Genomic DNA, 16,800 nt, shown 5'->3' with positions numbered 1-16,800 from the left:
TATTTGGATATAACGATGGATTATTTTGAACCAAACTAACATTTGTTATTGAAGTAGCAGTCCTGGGAGTGCATTCTGACGAAGAACACCAAAGGTAATCAAACTTTTATAATAGTAAATATGATTATGGTGAGTGCTAAACTTGGTGGGTGTCTAAATAGCTAGCCGTGATGGCTGGGCTATGTACTCAGAATATTGCAAAATGTGCTTTCACCGAAAAGCTATTTTAAAATCGGACACCTCGATTGCACAAAGGAGTTCTGTATCTATAATTCTTAAAATAATTGTTATGCTTTTTGTGAACGTTTATCGTAATTTAGTAAAATGTTAGCGAATTCCCCGGAAGTTTGCGGGGGGTATGCTAGTTCTGAACGTCACATGCTAATGTAAAAAGCTGTTTTTTGATATAAATATGAACTTGATTGAACAAAACATGCATGTATTGTATAACATAATGTCCTAGGGTTGTCATCTGATGAAGATCATCAAAGGTGAGTGCTGCATTTAGCTGTCTTCTGGGTTTTGGTGACATTATATGCTGGCTTGAAAAATGGGTGTCTGATTATTTCTGGCTTGGTACTCTGCTGACATAATCTAATGTTTTGCTTTTGTTGTAAAGCCTTTTTGAAATCGGACAGTGTGGTTAGATTAACGAGAGTCTTGTCTTTAAATAGCTGTAAAATAGTCATATGTTTGAGAAATTGAAGTAATAGGATTTTTAAGGTTTTGAAAATCGCGCCACAGGCTTAAAGTGGCTGTTACGTAGGTGGGACGAATTCATCCCACCTTGCCCAGGGAGGTTAACTGTGTTCACTGACCACAACCCACTTATTTTTCTGAAGTCCCTGCAAAATCCCAACCAGCGCCTGATGCGTTGGGCTTTGTTCTTGCAACCATTCAACCTGGATATTAGACACATTAGTGGTAAGGATAATATCATTGCTGATGCTCTGTCCCGTGCTCCTTTAACCTAGTTTGTATTTTCTCTCTGCTGACCCCTGCGGGCTGTCTGCGCCTCTTTCCTCTTAAATTGCTCCCCAGGTACCAGGGCTGCTGAGTTTGAATGGTGGACAGTCAGCTAGGGGACACAGGGCTACTGTTAGGAGCCGGGACTGGTATCCGTTTTTTTGTTTGTTTGGTGGGGGACAACTTTGGATTGTTTTAAATATGTTGCGTTGAGGGTGGGACCCTCATTTTAAGGAGGGGGGTGTCACGGCCCCTCTGCAGTGCAGGGGCGGTTCCTCCTGCAGGCAGAGGAGGGTCGTTAGTGATTGGAGCCACCTGGGCTCAGGGTATTTAAACTGCTTCACTAACCACTCCTCTCTCTCTCTCTCTCTCTCTCTCTCTCTCTGCTCCTCCAGGTATGATCCTGTTTTGTTTGTTCCTTTGTAGTTTTACGTAGTTTCCACTCAGTCATATTCACACACAGATTCATGCATCCCTGCACTTTACATACACCCTACATTATGACATTTCCACACCTCATTCCTTTTTCTTTAAAGTTAATCGTTTTTGGTTTATAATAAAGAACCGTTTTGATTGGCCTATACCTGTTGTTCGTGTCCCCTCATTTTTGCTATGAGCTGGCCTGTGACAATCAATATATATACACACACACACACACACACACACACACACACCCCATATATATTTACACACACATATGGGTATATATGAAGTCAGAAGGTTACATACACCTTAGCCAAATACATTTAAACTCAGTTTTTCACAATTCCTGACATTTAATCCCAGTAAAAATTCCCTGTTTTAGGTCAGTTAGGATCACCAGTGACAGTGGGTTTGTGCCCATAGGAGACGTTGTTGTCGGTGATGTCTGGTGAGGACCTGCTTTACAACAGGCCTACAAGCCCTCAGTCCAGCCTCTCTCAGCCTATTGCGCACCGTCTGAGCACTCACGGAGGGATTGTGCATTCCTGGTGTAACTCGGGCAGTTGTTGCCATCCTGTACCTGTCCCGCAGGTGTGATGGTCAGATGTACCGATCCTGTGCAGGTGTTACACGTGGTCTGCCACTGCGAGGATGATCAGCAGTCCCTCCTGTCTCCCTGTAGCGCTGTCTTAGGCGTCTCACAGTACAGACATTGCAATTTATTGCCCTAACCACATCTGCAGTCCTCATGCCTCCTTGCAACATACCTAAGACACGTTCACCCAGATGAGCAGGGACCCTGGGCATCCTTCTTTTGGTGTTTTTCAGAGTCAGTATAAAGGCCTCTTTAGTGTCCTAAGTTTTCATAACTGTGACCTTAATTGCCTACCGTCTAACCTGTTAGTGTCTTAATGAACATGTACCTGTGGAACGGTTGTTAAGTGTTTAAACCCTTCACAATGAAGATCTGTATTATCTCTGAAAGACAGGGTTCTGAAAATAAATGCAGTTGACAGTGAGGACGTTTATTTTTTGCTGAGTTATATATAGTAACAATCCTGGGTTTATAAGCGCTTTTGAAGCACAGGCGATAGCGCACTGGACTTCGGGGTCAAGGCCTACTACCTGCCGTTTCATTACATTGGTGTCAAGTGATTGGACCTTGCGTGTGCTTGGCCAGTGAGCGTGGTCCTATAAGACGGAGTCGCGAGGACGCGCTCTTTGAAAGGAGGGAGTAGTGTAACGACCCTGGGTTTATAAGCACGGATATCGACTCTGCCTCTTGAGCATGCTTTTGCGGCACAGTCAATAGCGCGCTGGACTTCGGGCTAGAAGGTCGAGGGTCCGAGGCCTGCTCCCTACCGTTTCATTACAATGTATACACACACAGAATGAAAACATGTTGCTTACTGAGATTCCGCATAGATTTGCATTGCACAAAATCTATTTTTTTTGTTATCACATCAAGGGCAGACAACTCAAATGAAATACCTTCTCAGGATATCCTAAGGGTGCGTTCGCAAATTGCCTCCAGTTGGTCAGTGTGGTCTGGGTCGTTTGTAAATCCAGCGCCTTATAAGATTGTGATCCAAGCGACCTGACAACGGCAGACAAGCACCCAAGCTAACTGGTAAGTTACTTCTAGACACAAATGAGAACACCTCTCTGATAATTTATGTTGTCTAGAGCGTTAGTACTGTAACTGTGCTTCTGGCAACAATTTCATTAATACATAAAAGGAATAAAAGATGTAATTAAATTGTTGCCAGCAGCAGTTAGTCACCAATGCTCTGGATAACACAAACAGCCTAACCAGCTCTGCTAGGTCGAGTAAAATGGTCAGAGTGGGGTGTTCTCTCATAATGTTTCTGGATGTAGCTAGCCAGTTCGCTTGACTGACGTTGTGAAGTCACAACGCTCAGAATTTACGAACGCCTAGAGCGCACTCTTGCACTCCAGAGTGAATTTACGATGGGCTTCTAAAGTATGTTTCGCGCCACGCCAATCACGTTCTACTAGAAGTAGCGTTTAACCAATTAGGGATGCAGTAGCTTTTTAAATGACAGGAAGTCCATGTCTTGTTATTCTGGCGTTTCTATTCGGTTTTTAGCAATACAGTTGTTTCGCTAGCAAAATACAACGAAGCACACGCGAACATTGCAAAACTTTTAACACGAACTTGTACACATACTGTCTAGTTGTGGGAGTGTTGACATGGCTAAAGGCAAGTAGGGAAACTTATGAGTAGTAAAGTCGAGACAAGGCTGTTTAGAGGTAAAGTTAACTTGACAACGACGTTACTCCTTAGTCAAATGAGGGACGCAGATTGCTATCAGCTAGCTAGTTATCATAGACGTCGATGGATATACTGTGGATATGGTAGGCTATTAAAGCTTACCTCCTGACATGTTTGCCTTCAATAGGGGAAAAAAAGTACTGACTACCAACAATAGTCCTGAGGAAACCCTTCAGGTCTAAAAGAAGACAAAGGAAAATAAACCAAAAATGAATGGGGTAACTTATTAAAGGTGTTGGAAATTGGTTATCAATACTTTTCATTTAGTTAAGTTATACAAGTTCGTGTTGGGCTCCCAAGTGGCGCAGCGGTCTAAAGCACTGCATCTCAGTGCTAGAGGCGTCACTACAGACCCTGGTTTGATTCCAGGCTGTATCACAACTCTTATAGGGCTATGCACAATTGGCCCAGCGTTGTTAGAGTTTGGCCACCATTGGAAATAAGAATTTGTTCTTAAGGATCCGCCCCTCTTCAATTTTCACCTAAAATGACATACCTAAATCTAACTGCCTGTAGCTCAGGCCCGGAAGGAAGGATATGCATATTCTTGGTACCATTTGAAAAGAAACACTTTGAAGTTTGTGGAAATGTGACAGGAATGTAGGAGAATAAAACAATAGACCTGGTACAAAATGTTAAAAAAACAACCACAGTTTTGTATTTTTTTTTTTACATCTTTGAAATGTAAGGCCACAGTATTATTCCAGTCCAGGTGCAATTTAGATTTTGGCCACTAGATGTTAGAGTATGTGCAAAGTTTTAGACAGATCCAATGAACCATTGCATTTATGTTACATTTTATACCAAGACTGCCCAAATGTGCCTAATTTAACTGTTCAAAATTGTGCACTCTCCTCAAACAATAGCATGGTATTTCACTGTAATAGCTACTGTAAATTGGACAGTGTAGTTAAATTAACATGAATTTAAGCTTTCTGGCAATATCAGCCATGTCTATGTCCCGGGAAATGTTCTTGTTACTTACAACCTCTTGCTAATCGCATTAGCCTACGTTAGCTCAACCGTCCCATGGATGGGACACCGATCCCGAAGAAGTTTTAATTAACTGACTTGCCTAGTTAAATAAAAGTAAAAAATTCCATTAACAAAACAAAGAAAATACATGTAATGGTCAGCCACAAGTGCATGTTGCATCTGTTACTGTTGCAGGATGCAGGTAATTGTCAGCCTACTATACAAAGTCTTCGGAGTCCCAGCAAACCCAGATCTCCTCTGTGTGACTACTCAAGTTCTGTCATCCAAGCGGAAAATGTGCCTGAGAAATGTGCTCTTTAAACTGAGCCATCAAAAGAAAGGGAAAGGTAACCCACCATTTGTCCTTTGAACCACCACCAATGATGACAATTAAAATCTGTTACTTGGACTACCTGCTCTTTTTCATCATCATACAATATTGGTCTGAATAAGACCATGGCAATGCTTGCACTCCATATTATTATATATATTTTTTAACCTCTAATTCCTTTGAATCAGATCAGAGGTAAGTGACCCCCCCAGAATAATTTCCTGTGAATGGCAGTAATGTCCACTGACCAATGTCTTATGACACTAATTGTTTGTTTATTTAGGCATCCATAGCATTCCCCTCCTGAAGCTGTATGTTTTGCTTATACAACAAAGTCTGATGTACACTGTGCTTCTTTCCTCACTATTCTATTCAGGGAGACTGGTACCCAGAGAGACAACTACCCTGCATGTCCAGGAGGAGGATCTAAAAAAAAATCACACCAACCCAACTGTACCAGATGGCAATATCACCAAGCCCAAAACTGAGAAGGGGGCTAGTCAAAAAGTAAGTAATGTTGACAAACATGTCAGTAAAATATTTGTTCAAATTAAGCACAGTATTTGATCAAGCCAGCACTTCAACACCAGATCATCTGACCATGGAATACTGTATTTTCTTTTCATCCAGAGCAGAAAGCAATGCTGCCCAAAACAGGAAGGTCACAGATTATCCTATTAGACGGAGTTCCAGAAAAAGCAAAGCTGAATTGAAGGTCAGTTTATAATACCAGAGTGAGTTGTGCTTGAAGATCAACCATGCCATGCAAGAACAAGTAAAAAAAACGTGTTCTTGCTCAGAATTTAATGTGTGGATGGTTTGGAATTTTAGCAATGTAGTAGCCCTTTATCCCTGAACTATCCCTTTAACCCACAGTTTCCACTCTGGGGATTGCATTGGATTATGCCATATTCGTCATCCTGGTTAGGATGATAATGTTTATTTACTCATTAAACACCACACTCTGCCAACAGTACGAAGAACACAGACACCTTGATTACCTGATAATGAGTTGAAGGACTGCAGGTTAGTTTAGAAATTAAAGTAACATTGTACTGAAATGGATCATTTAACCTGGAATTTGATTTGACCTGTACTTGAACCCCAATAGGCCAAACATATAGAGGGGAAGGGAAGAGGAGTATTTGCTGTCAGATGTTTCAAGAAGGGGAAGTTTGTAATTGAGTATCATGGAGACTTGTTGCATTTGACTGATGCCAAGGAGAGAGGGGCTCTGTATGCCCAAGACCCCAGGACTGGCTGTTACATGTACTATTTCCAGTATCTCAGCAAAACATACTGGTATCTACTCAAACTTCATTTTAAATTTGTATTAACTATGACTTATGCATTGCCACAATGTAGATGTTATCAGCTTGCTCATGGATGTTTTAAAACCTGTAATTTCCTCTTTACATTGTGGATGCTACAAAAGAATCAACTCGCCTGGGAAGGCTGCTAAACCACAGTTAAACTGGCAACTGCCAGACCAAACTCCATGACATAGATGAAATACCTCATCTCATACTGGTGGCTTCCAGGGACATTGAGTCAGAGGAAGAGCTGCTTTATGACCATGGTGACCGCAGCAAGGAATCCATCTCGGCTCACCCTTGGCTCAAATACTGATGTGCTGTTTTTACACCACCAGAGTATTCAAGAAAATTACTAGGTGCATTTGATTAAAGCTTTTTTTTTTTACAATTTCCTTGGCCCTGAACTGCAAACTTGGCATTCCAGGTGAGACAAATTAAGTGCACCTTTTGTTTATTTTTAATCTGCCCTTTCAAGTAATGTATTTGGGCAAAACTGTGGCAGAATGAACAATATTGAAGACAACCTTCAAGATGACACATGGGTCAATTTCTTAAAACTGTATATCAATTTATTGCTGGATTTGGGGGTAGTTTTTATACATTTTTAGGCCTGTGCTTCCAAGAAGATGAATAATATTTTGTAACATTAGCTATTTTTTAAACACTTTTTATATTCGTGCTAATTTATAATGCTAGGTATGGTTCTAGTTGAAGCAACAATTTTCATATGATCGTCAATGCTCTCCAGGATTCTGGGACATCAGCTTATACTTGATTTAAAATGTATGTATTTTGCAATGGGTGAAATCCTAATACATTTTTAACAATTTACAAAGTATGTTGCTCTTTGAGAGTAAATTAAGTCTACAGACAAATCTGTTCAGCAATCTGGCTAGCATGGAAGCTCATTTTGCAATGAATAGAAAAGCTAGCTTGGCCTTTGACAATGTACCAATTAATATTCACAGACATGTAACAGTCCAGCATCCTCCCTGTAGGTCAGTGTATTTCAAAATGTGCAACAAATGAAGTGATTTGTAACTTCATAATTCTAAACTGCTTTCTTTACAGCTGCTCTATTATTTGAAAGATAAAATGGACTTTAAAAAAGCCCTCGTGTGAACTAGCGTGAAATAGTTATGGTCAGTCACTCAGAGCCTAAAATGTCAATTATTATGCAATTTCGGGACAATTTTGCAAACCCTTTTATATTTGCTACAAGAGACTATATATTGATCTAATCCACAAATCTTTTTGGGAGGGATTCATTACCATGATCTGTGCTACTCAACCCCCAGGTAGAGGCAGATTATGCTGATGGGATTCAGGTATAGTGAATCTGGGGCAGTATAGTGGTCGTGGGGCTCGATTCCATCAGTATTGCTGAAGTTCAGAGTTAAAAAGCCATTTCATATTGAACTGACATGCAGCGTTTGCCTTAATGTTGATTGCATCTCTTTAGCACTATAGATGGAATCAAGCCCTTGGAGGTCCTGTCTTTGTCTCTACTAGGGCTACTGTTGCAACCTGTCTTGAACTTTGGTCTTTGAAGGGTTCCATCGTCACAATGTTCAACCACGTGTCCAAAGGAACTGTTACAGTTCCTTTGTTTGAGGACACAGTTGTGAGTCTGTACCAATGATGTATATAAACCCTGGATTGCTAATGCTATATTTTGACCATTGTGGAGGTTTTGAAGCCAACAGTATTTCAATTAAAATGTTAAGGAAAAACATTTGTTGTGGGGACAGTAAGTCATCTCAATACTTTATTTTTGTTTAGCTCATAATTTAAAAGTATACATTGGTGTTTAATAGAATAAATGTGCCAAACTAACCTGGACAAATGCATTTCTATAGAGTACCACAGTATGAGTTATAATACCCATTAAACCTAATGGTCAAATCAGGAAATGGATCCAATTGTTTTTCCACCATTCATTTCTCTCATGGGGGGATTTTAGAAGAGCTGTGTGTCATGAAGGCTTACCCTGGCGTGACATTTTGCTAACCATGTAAATCTCTCCTCAGACAAGGTGATTTATCAAAATATTTGCCTGTATTTACCCCCAACAAATGAAACGCTAATTAGTTGCTAATCATTAAGAACTAGAAATGCCATGATATGGATGAGACTGACGAATTATAGTAAAAATCTCTGGATTAACCGTTAGCTACATTTACGTCATTTAGCAGACGCTCTTATCCAGAGCAACTTACAGTAGTGAATACATGCATTTTTTTTTTGTACTGGCCCCCCGTGGGAATCGAACCCACAACCCTGGCGTTGCACATACCATGCTGGCATTGCAAACGCCATGCTCTACCAACTGAGCCACAGGGAAGACAAATGTAATAATGAATAAATTGGTAATTCTGTGAATGGTCTGGAGTTAAATTTACACTACCTGTTAGCAAAGGCGTTAACTAGAGTTGACGTGGAGCAGCTTGCAGGGATTTGTAGTCTTGCATGATGTCTACTTTGACGCTAATTAGCATTTGATTCAGTAAATAGTACAAAATATATTTAAGTCACTTTGCCTGAAAGCAATTTAGATGGTTAACAAACGTCACGCCAGGGTAAGCCTTCATGACACACCCCTTAACTGTTTCTAAAATCCCCTATGAGAAAAATGAATGGTGGAAAAACAATTGGAACCATTTCCCTGTTTGACCTCTAGACTTTATGGGTATTATGACACCACTGTGCGGCAATTCATTTTTTACAATTGTGTAGGATTGCCAAGATGGGTGCGCGGTGGCTTCTACACAGTCATCAAGTGCATTCGTAAAATATTTAGACCCCTTGACTTTTTCCACATTTTTACGCTACAGCCTTATTCTAAAATGTATAAAATAATTTTTTCCTCGCAATCTACACACAATACCCCATAATGACAAAGCAAACAGGTCAGATTTTTTTCCTAATTTAAAAAGAAAACATACCTTATTTACATAAGTATTCAGACCCTTTGGTATGAGACTTGAAATTGAGCTCAGGTACATCCTGTTTCCATTGATCATCCTTGATGAGTCCACCTGTGGTAAATTCAAGTGTTTGGATGTGATTTGGAAAGGCACACACGTCTATATAAAAGGTCCCACAGTTGACAGTGCATGTCAGAGTCTAAAAACCAAGCCATGAAGTCAAGGGATTGTCTGTAGAGCTCAGAGACAGGATTGTGTCAAGGCACAGATCTGGGGAACGGGACCAAAAAAAATGTCTGCAGCATTAAAGAAACCCAAGAACAAAGTGGCCTCCATTCTTAAATAGAAGAAGTTTGGAACAAAAGACTCTTCCTAGAGCTGGCCGCCCGGCCGAACGCCGCAATCGGGGGACAAGGGCCTTGGTCAGGGAGGTGACCAAGAACATGACGGTCCCTCTGACAGAGCTTCAGAGTTCCTCTGTGGAGATGATTGTCCTTCTGGAAGGTTCTCCCATCTCTGCAGCACTCCACCAATCAGTCCTTTATGGTAGAGCGCTCAGACAGAAGCCACTCTTCAAGAAAAGGCACACAATGGCCCGCTTGGAGTTTGCCAAAAGGTACTTTAAGATTCTCTGGTCTGATGAAACCAAGATTGAACTCATTGGCCTGAATGCCAAGTGTCACGTTTGGAGGAAACCTTGCACCATCCCTACAGCGATGTGTGGTGGCAGCATCATGCTGTGGGGATGTTTTTCAGCGGCAGGGACTGGGAGACTAGTCCGGATTGAGGGAAAAATGAATGGAGCAAAGCGCTCAGACTGGGGTGAAGGTTCACCTTCCAACAGGACAACAACCTTAAGCACACAGCCAAGACAACATAGAAGTGGCTTAGGGACAAGTCTTTGAATATCCTTGAGTGGCCCAGCCAGAGCCCAGACTTGAACATCTCCGGAGACCTGAAAATAGCTGTGCAGCGACACTCCCCATTCAACCTAACAGCTTGAGAGGATCTGCAGAGAAGAATGGGAGAAACTCCCCTAATATAGGTGTGCCAAGCTTGTAGCATCATACCCAGGAAGACTCGAGGCTGTAATCCCTGCCAAAGGTGCTTCAACAAAGTACTGAGTAAAGGGTCTGAATACTTATGTAAATTATATTTCCATTTTAATACATTTGCAAACATTTCTAAAAACCTGCTTTGTCATTATGGGCTATTGTGTGTAGATTGGGGGGACAATTTAATAAATTTTAGAATAAGGCTATAAGGGGCCTAAATATTTTCTGAATGCACTGGATAAATCATTGGTCTGTACCATGGTATTTGACCTAAATGAGCATAAAGTTATTTTCCCATAACTGTATTAATGACAACAGTTAAATCTATAAAAAGACAACACTGAGTCATCGTTTCAAAAGCCAAAATTATTCCAGTTAAAAACATTTAAATTCATTACTGAAAACTGATCTATTACAAAGCATTGATAAAAAGCATGTGCATAAAAATGTTTGGTTTATCGTTAGTAATGCCTTAGGTCCTTGTTCTCATAGGTTGTCCTTATTTCCGTCTGAATGAAAACCTACAAAAAGAAATAAGAATGTTTATTTTAGAGAACTTGCTCTGCAAATAGTTGGACAACACAATGTACATCCCTGGACATTACTAGTCTTAGAGGAGGCGAAGGGGGATTGAGTGAATTTGCAGTGTCAGCTGAGGCTTGACTGAGTCACGTTAAGTCCGACAATAACAATACTGACAACAGCAGCGGAGCTGGCTTGCTGAAGTGGTATCAGCTCTCGCTTTCCCCCTCTTAAGTCAGATTCTCCCAATCACACAGCATCAGCAAACACACACAGCCAGCCGGTCACAAGCAGGTCATTACGAGGGCAGAGACAGACCGTGAGAACAAACCACCTGGTTGTCTCCTGTGTGATACTATGGTTCTCTCTGAAATACTTGTTTTCAGGGTGTAAATAAACCATGTCATACTGCATGCTCTTTTTGCAATTCACTGTGATTATGCAAAGTTGAATGGTGAAAAAAGCTAATTGCTCACAGCTTTCTGATGGTGGTCATTCCTTCGTTAGCTTCCTCTTTAGTCTCATCTGTTGTGTCAGGAACAGGTTTCGAAGGGGATGGAGATACTAAGTCAACCTCTACCATGGCTTGCTCACCCTGTGGCAGCATCCCACTGCAAATACAAAGCACTACATTACATTTTTGTGTGGGTTGGGGTGAGGTGGTGCGGGTTGCATGGGGACTGGTCAAGTCTGGTTGTGTATTCTACCTCTTGTAGAGTTGCAACTCTTCTTGCGCCACCAGTAGCTGGGCCTTGAGCTGGTTCCTCTCCTGAAGCACCTCCTTCAGTTCCTGCATTGTGAAGCGTGGTCTATTGGGATCTTTCAGGTCCACCACCAGTTTGTTTGGTCCTAGTGTTTGCTGAGAACATATTGATTAAAGGGCTAAACGTAGAACAAAAAAGGAGTCCACAACTGTATGTTGCACAGTAGTGTATAGCAACCCAGTGAAAAGTTACAACATGCTTGAACATACCCTGACAGACGTAGTCCAGTTAGAGACTTTATGGAACATTTAAAAGGTATCGATTTTGACCAGTTAGTTTCCTGGTTTGAAAAGATCAAACTCACCGCTTCCTGCCCGGCAGAACTTTCTCTCACGATTCTATCCAGCTCACTCTTCAAGTTGTCTCGTTCCATTTTCAGCTCCTCCAGTGACAGGTTATACTTATTCACTAACGTTTCAAACATCTCCAAAACCCGGACAATTTTGAATTGCAAATCGGAGACTTCCTCACCTGTAGTACTTATTTTCAGCAAATCTCTGCCAATCACGTATGAAATGTCATAAACATCTTCCACAGTCAGCTCAAATGCTTCCTTCTCGAACGCCAAAGCAGGTGAAGACTCGCTCAACTCTTCCATTGCTCGTGCTCCAAAAACGCAATGAATTCAACAAAAGTTTTTGTTTTCTCAAACGGTGGGACCGATTTCTCAAATCAAGCGTTGTGACATTTAACATACAAAATACTTATGAACTTTAAGTTTAGTTCCATGCATGCTACAGTAGCCACTTCAAGTTACCGGTAGTTGGCTAACTGGATAGACCCAACAAATTTTCAGTGTAAGTTGCTAGAGGCAGGTTGATTTGTTGCTAAATGTGACGTCATTGCGTGATTACGTAAACTGCGTCATTACGTGGGAATACACAACAACGTTACTCAAATAGACTGGCCATCTCGGCAAAAAATATAATTTCACATTTGTTCAGGTACAGACACCCACTCTTTTCTGTACAATTTTGATTGAGACATGTTGATTGATGTTGTGAGTTCTGTTCAAGATCAAACATTCGTGACCAACTATATTCATTGTGGTTGGCTTGTCGAACCCGTACTACTGCTGCTGCAGTCAGCCAACAAATAATTTGCAATTTGCTGAAATTGCTTCGAGCGTGCTGAGTGCCTGCTGGTGACGTCCTCACGATGCACTTTTGCAGCCAGGCACGTGTGTTGTGACCGAGTGTGTGACAGAGAAAATCGTTTTTGTGTCATTTAGAGGGAAAATGCATGCATTTTAGCGTTTGAGTCACCTTTCAAAAGTTGCTAAAAGTTCCAAATACATTTTTAAAGTAGCTAAATTTGTTGCTAGGTGCTGTTTGAAAAAAAAGCTGCCAGGGTAGTCTGAAAAGTTGCTAAATCTAGCAACAAAATTGCTAAATTGGCATCACTGCTTGCTGTATCCAGTGTATAAGTGACATACAAATAAGCCAATAGCAATGGCCTGTTCCCTGGCGACAGGTGAAGCCATGTGCATAATCCAGTAGGGACACACTAATCAGGTGAAACAGCACGTGATATTTCCCCGGTATTTTCAACACTATACTTTGAATTTCGAAGTTTGATTGACATTCCGTCAACCTGGGGGGCCTTGGGGGTCTCAAAGTTTGCAGGGGCCCCTGAAAAATCAGGGATAAAACTATCAAATTGAACAAGGCCAAAATATCTCACATTTTAATGCAAGAACTGACAGGCATTAAAACATTGTGTCATTTCATATTTATATCTATAAGAAAAATGGCAGGTGATCATATTCACATCACAGATAGTCAACAATATGCCAGCTTTTTATTCAGACACTAGGAAACTCAAGTGCAGCATAGTCCAAATAAAATCTTTACATAAATACAATTTAAATATGACCGATAGTTATCACATCAAACCATGTCAAAATGCCTTCAATATATTTTGTCTACCTTGAGGCATCATCAGACTTGGTATAAGTTTGCTTTAATAGATACAAATAAACATGTGAGCGATCTCTGAAGTTACACTCTAATACTTATTGCTAGTATAAAGCACCATAGTCTGCACAACTAAATATGAATTCAAAAGGCACAGAATATCTCTCAGATTGCACATTATTCTCTCCTGAATCCATTGTCCCCACAAGACAACTTTGTCCTGACAATCCCTCTTAGCATGAAGCTCTTCATGTTTTTACTTGGAGACCACCAGCATGGGACATTATACACTGAGTGTACAAAACATTAGGAACACCTTCCTAATATTGAGTTGTAACCCCTTATTGCCCTCTGAACAGCTTCAATTCATCAGGGCATGGACTACAGGGTGTCAAGCATTCACAGGTATGCTGCCCATGTTGACTCCAGTGCTTCCCACAGTTGTCAAGTTGGCTGGATGTTCTTTGGGCGTTGGACCATTCTTGATAATCACACGGGAAACTGTTGAGGGTGGTAAAACCCAGCAGCGGTGCAGTTCTTGACACACTCAAACCAATGCGCCTGGCACCTACTACCATACCCCGTTCTAAGGCACTTAAATCTTTTGTGTTGCCCATTCACCCTCTGAATGGCACACATACACAATTCATGTCTCCATTGTCTCGAGGCTTAAAAATCCTTCTTTAACGTGTCTCCTCCCCTTCATCTACACTGATTGAAGTGGATTTAACAAGTGACATCAATAAGGGATCATACATTTCAATTGGATTCACCTGGTCAGTCTATACATGGAAAGAGCAGGTGTTCCTAATGTTTTGTGCATTCAGTGTAGGTTCCTGGTTATGGATGCTTCAGTGCCTCCTGAGCCTGCTCTGTGTGCAAATAATCTCTCTCCCACAAATCACTTCCTCTGGTCGCCTCTTTTCTCCAGAGAAGATGCTAAACCTGGATAGGTGCAATGACAGAAATTAAGAATTTAGGTTACACCATGCCAAAAAAATATAAAAAATAGCCATGACAATACTACTGCTAAAATAGATCAATAAAATACAGTGGTTACACTTCAGATTATTCATGCAGAGTGAGTGAGTGACATTGAGTTCTCAGAGTGAGGACAAAAGCAGAATGAGAGCATGCATGAGGAAAAGTGCTAAACAAAAGGTTGGGGAGGTGCATAAGCTTTGCCCTGTCAGAGGGTAACATAGTTAGTCACTCCACTTTATTCAACAAATGAAGAGCTGTCAACAGCGAATATCCATGCTATGAGACAATCCTAACTCAGACAACATGCATATGTGGATTTGTACTTGTAATAGTGAGTTGCTGGATTAGTATATTGGCAAAAGAGGTGACCATTTTTAATGATTGTGGCATCTTCTATGATGAGCTGGTTCAAGATCTACACATTATCAGCCAATAAGAATACTCCCACATCCTGCACACATGATCACAAGGAAGTATTGCATTTGAGATGACAGGCGGTGGAGGGGCTTTGGCACAGTGGCGGTGCTTGGCTCAAGAACAATGACATCACAAAAAGAGATAAAATAAATGTTAAAGTTCATACACAGGACATAAGTCGTCTGATCGGCTGTAACGTTGGATCGTCTGCAATCAACCCTGCTGCTACCATCGGCATTACTGCAGTGAATATCCTGTCCAAAGAAGTAAAGATGAAGAGACATAAGCAAAAAAAAAAGTTGTCAGAGTTTGTGCAAAGTGACTTCTTTGCAGCACCCAGGTTGGGAAAGGAGGCAAGCCACATTTAGACGAAGTAAGCTACTTAAATAATAAACCATTTATTTATGGACTGGTCATTTTTCTTCTCTTCACAATTATTTGTAAATGACCTTCAAGAAATGATTATGATAGTTGAAAAATGTCACAGAAGGGTGCGGAAACTTCATCCCTTCGTCCTGGTCTTTCTACTAATATAACATTCCCAAACAAGCATTGTGGAAATTAAATTGTCATTATTTGTTTTAGTGCTCAAGCAAGCATATTGGTCAGTGACATACATATATAAAGCTAGGTCAAATCCCTGACTGCAAGCCTTAACCACCATGACAGGAAACATAACATTAGTTAGGTTTGCATCCAATTGGCGACAGATTTTCATGCGAATATTCTAAAATCCGCATAAAAATAATTTTCCCACCAGAGATGTATTTCCATCAAATTGACTTGTTGGTGATAAAAGAGCAAGATTATTTTTATTTGACAAACTGCAGCCAAGCATCGATGATCATGTCACCAGAATAAGACCCTCAATATTTATTGTGAAGGAGCATCAAGCTCATCACCTTGCACTTTCACTACCCTGTGAAGTTCATAATTTAAATAACTAATCTGTATCCTAAGAAACGGACTGCTCATAGTGGGAGGAACACACATCATGTCATCGCTTGACTCCAAGTTTACTTTGATATGATAGTTATTATACCAATTTTTGCGCATTAAAGCGTTTCCACTGACATTTCTCCCATAATACATTTTACCGACACAAAAAGATCCCACCTTGTCTAGTGTATTTTGATTTGTCGAGATTTGGGAAGTTTATCCAACATGTACTTTACTTGCATTAAAAAGGTTGGATCAAAACCTGGTTAACAGCTAGGTTTCCACCCAATTGGCAAAATATTTTAATGTGAATATTTTAGAGTCCGCATAAAGACAATATGCACATTTTCCCAACAGTGGTGTTTCCACCAAACTAACTTGTTGAGGATAAAAATAAGTGTATTTTCATGTACCGAATACAAATCTAAAGTTCAATATGTTTCAATCGCAAAATTTCAACTCTACCGATAGTTTTGTCACAAAAACTGTTGTGTTAAATTTAAAATGTTGCTACTATGGTCTTGGCACGTGTGCTCTAGCCAACAGTTTGCACATATAGTGCAGGTAGGCTAGTCTACATGAGATTATTATGGATAAAAGCGAGAATATTTTATGAACTGTTTTTCTGGGTGATTTGTGTTGTTTTATTTGTGCTTACCATGACTGTGTGTTTGTATTCTAATGTGTGTGTATATATTTACACAATATATACAAAAGTATGTTGACACCCCTTCAAATGAGTGGATTCGGCCATTTCAGCCACACCCATTGCTGACAGGTGTATAAAATCGAGCACAAAGCCATGCGATCTCCATAGGAAAACATTTGCAGTTAAATGGCCCGTACTAAAGAGCTCAGTGATTTTCAACATGGCACCGTCATAGGATGCCACCTTTCCAACAAGTCAGTTCGTCAAATTTCTGCTAGAGCGGGCCCTCAACTGTAAGTGTTGTTATTGTGAAGTGGAAA

At 40.6% G+C, this 16,800-nt stretch overlaps 2 protein-coding genes and 1 long non-coding RNA gene across 8 annotated transcripts in view; 1 reads left to right on the top strand and 2 right to left on the bottom strand.

Annotated features, from left to right (window-relative positions):
* The first annotated feature begins 3,143 nt into the window (after nt 1-3,143).
* LOC106580356 (uncharacterized) lies at nt 3,144-8,042 on the top strand. Of its 4 annotated transcripts, none has more exons than XR_014381826.1 (5): nt 3,144-5,007; nt 5,368-5,498; nt 5,622-5,706; nt 5,868-6,017; nt 6,103-8,042. It is a non-coding gene; the product is annotated as an uncharacterized LOC106580356 (long non-coding RNA). The 4 variants fall into 4 exon arrangements; XR_001322873.3 differs by having other exon boundaries at nt 3,149-3,663; nt 4,856-5,007; nt 5,868-8,042; XR_001322870.3 differs by having other exon boundaries at nt 3,150-3,768; nt 4,856-5,007; nt 5,868-8,042.
* A 20-nt stretch (nt 8,043-8,062) lies between these two features.
* rilpl2 (Rab interacting lysosomal protein-like 2) lies at nt 8,063-12,393 on the bottom strand. The gene is made up of 4 exons (XM_014161305.3): nt 11,880-12,393; nt 11,519-11,670; nt 11,288-11,422; nt 8,063-10,810 (listed from the first exon to the last, which is right to left on the bottom strand). The coding sequence occupies exons 1-4, from the start codon at nt 12,171-12,173 to the stop codon at nt 10,789-10,791; spliced, it is 603 nt and encodes a 200-aa protein (XP_014016780.3). The 5' UTR covers nt 12,174-12,393; the 3' UTR covers nt 8,063-10,788.
* Nucleotides 12,394-13,356: 963 nt separating this feature from the next.
* The window catches only part of LOC106580357 (RILP-like protein 1), a 29,164-nt gene continuing 25,720 nt past the window's right edge, over nt 13,357-16,800 (bottom strand). Inside the window, exons 7-8 of one of the 3 annotated variants that reach the window (XM_014161303.3) lie at nt 15,059-15,146; nt 13,357-14,436 (exon numbers count right to left, since the gene is read on the bottom strand). In XM_014161303.3, coding sequence (XP_014016778.3) covers nt 14,431-14,436; nt 15,059-15,146 — 94 coding nt within the window. In that variant the 3' untranslated portion in view covers nt 13,357-14,430. Of the gene's footprint in view, nt 15,147-16,800 lie in introns of all 3 variants that reach the window. The other 2 variants (XM_045703138.2, XM_014161304.3) reach the window with 2 other exon arrangements.

The sequence above is a fragment of the Salmo salar genome, chromosome 20 (assembly GCF_965601325.2).
Source record: "Salmo salar chromosome 20, fSalSal1, whole genome shotgun sequence".
Taxonomy (NCBI): domain Eukaryota; kingdom Metazoa; phylum Chordata; class Actinopteri; order Salmoniformes; family Salmonidae; genus Salmo; species Salmo salar.
Note: the sequence above shows the minus strand (reverse complement) of the source record. Positions and strands in the feature narration are given on the sequence as shown.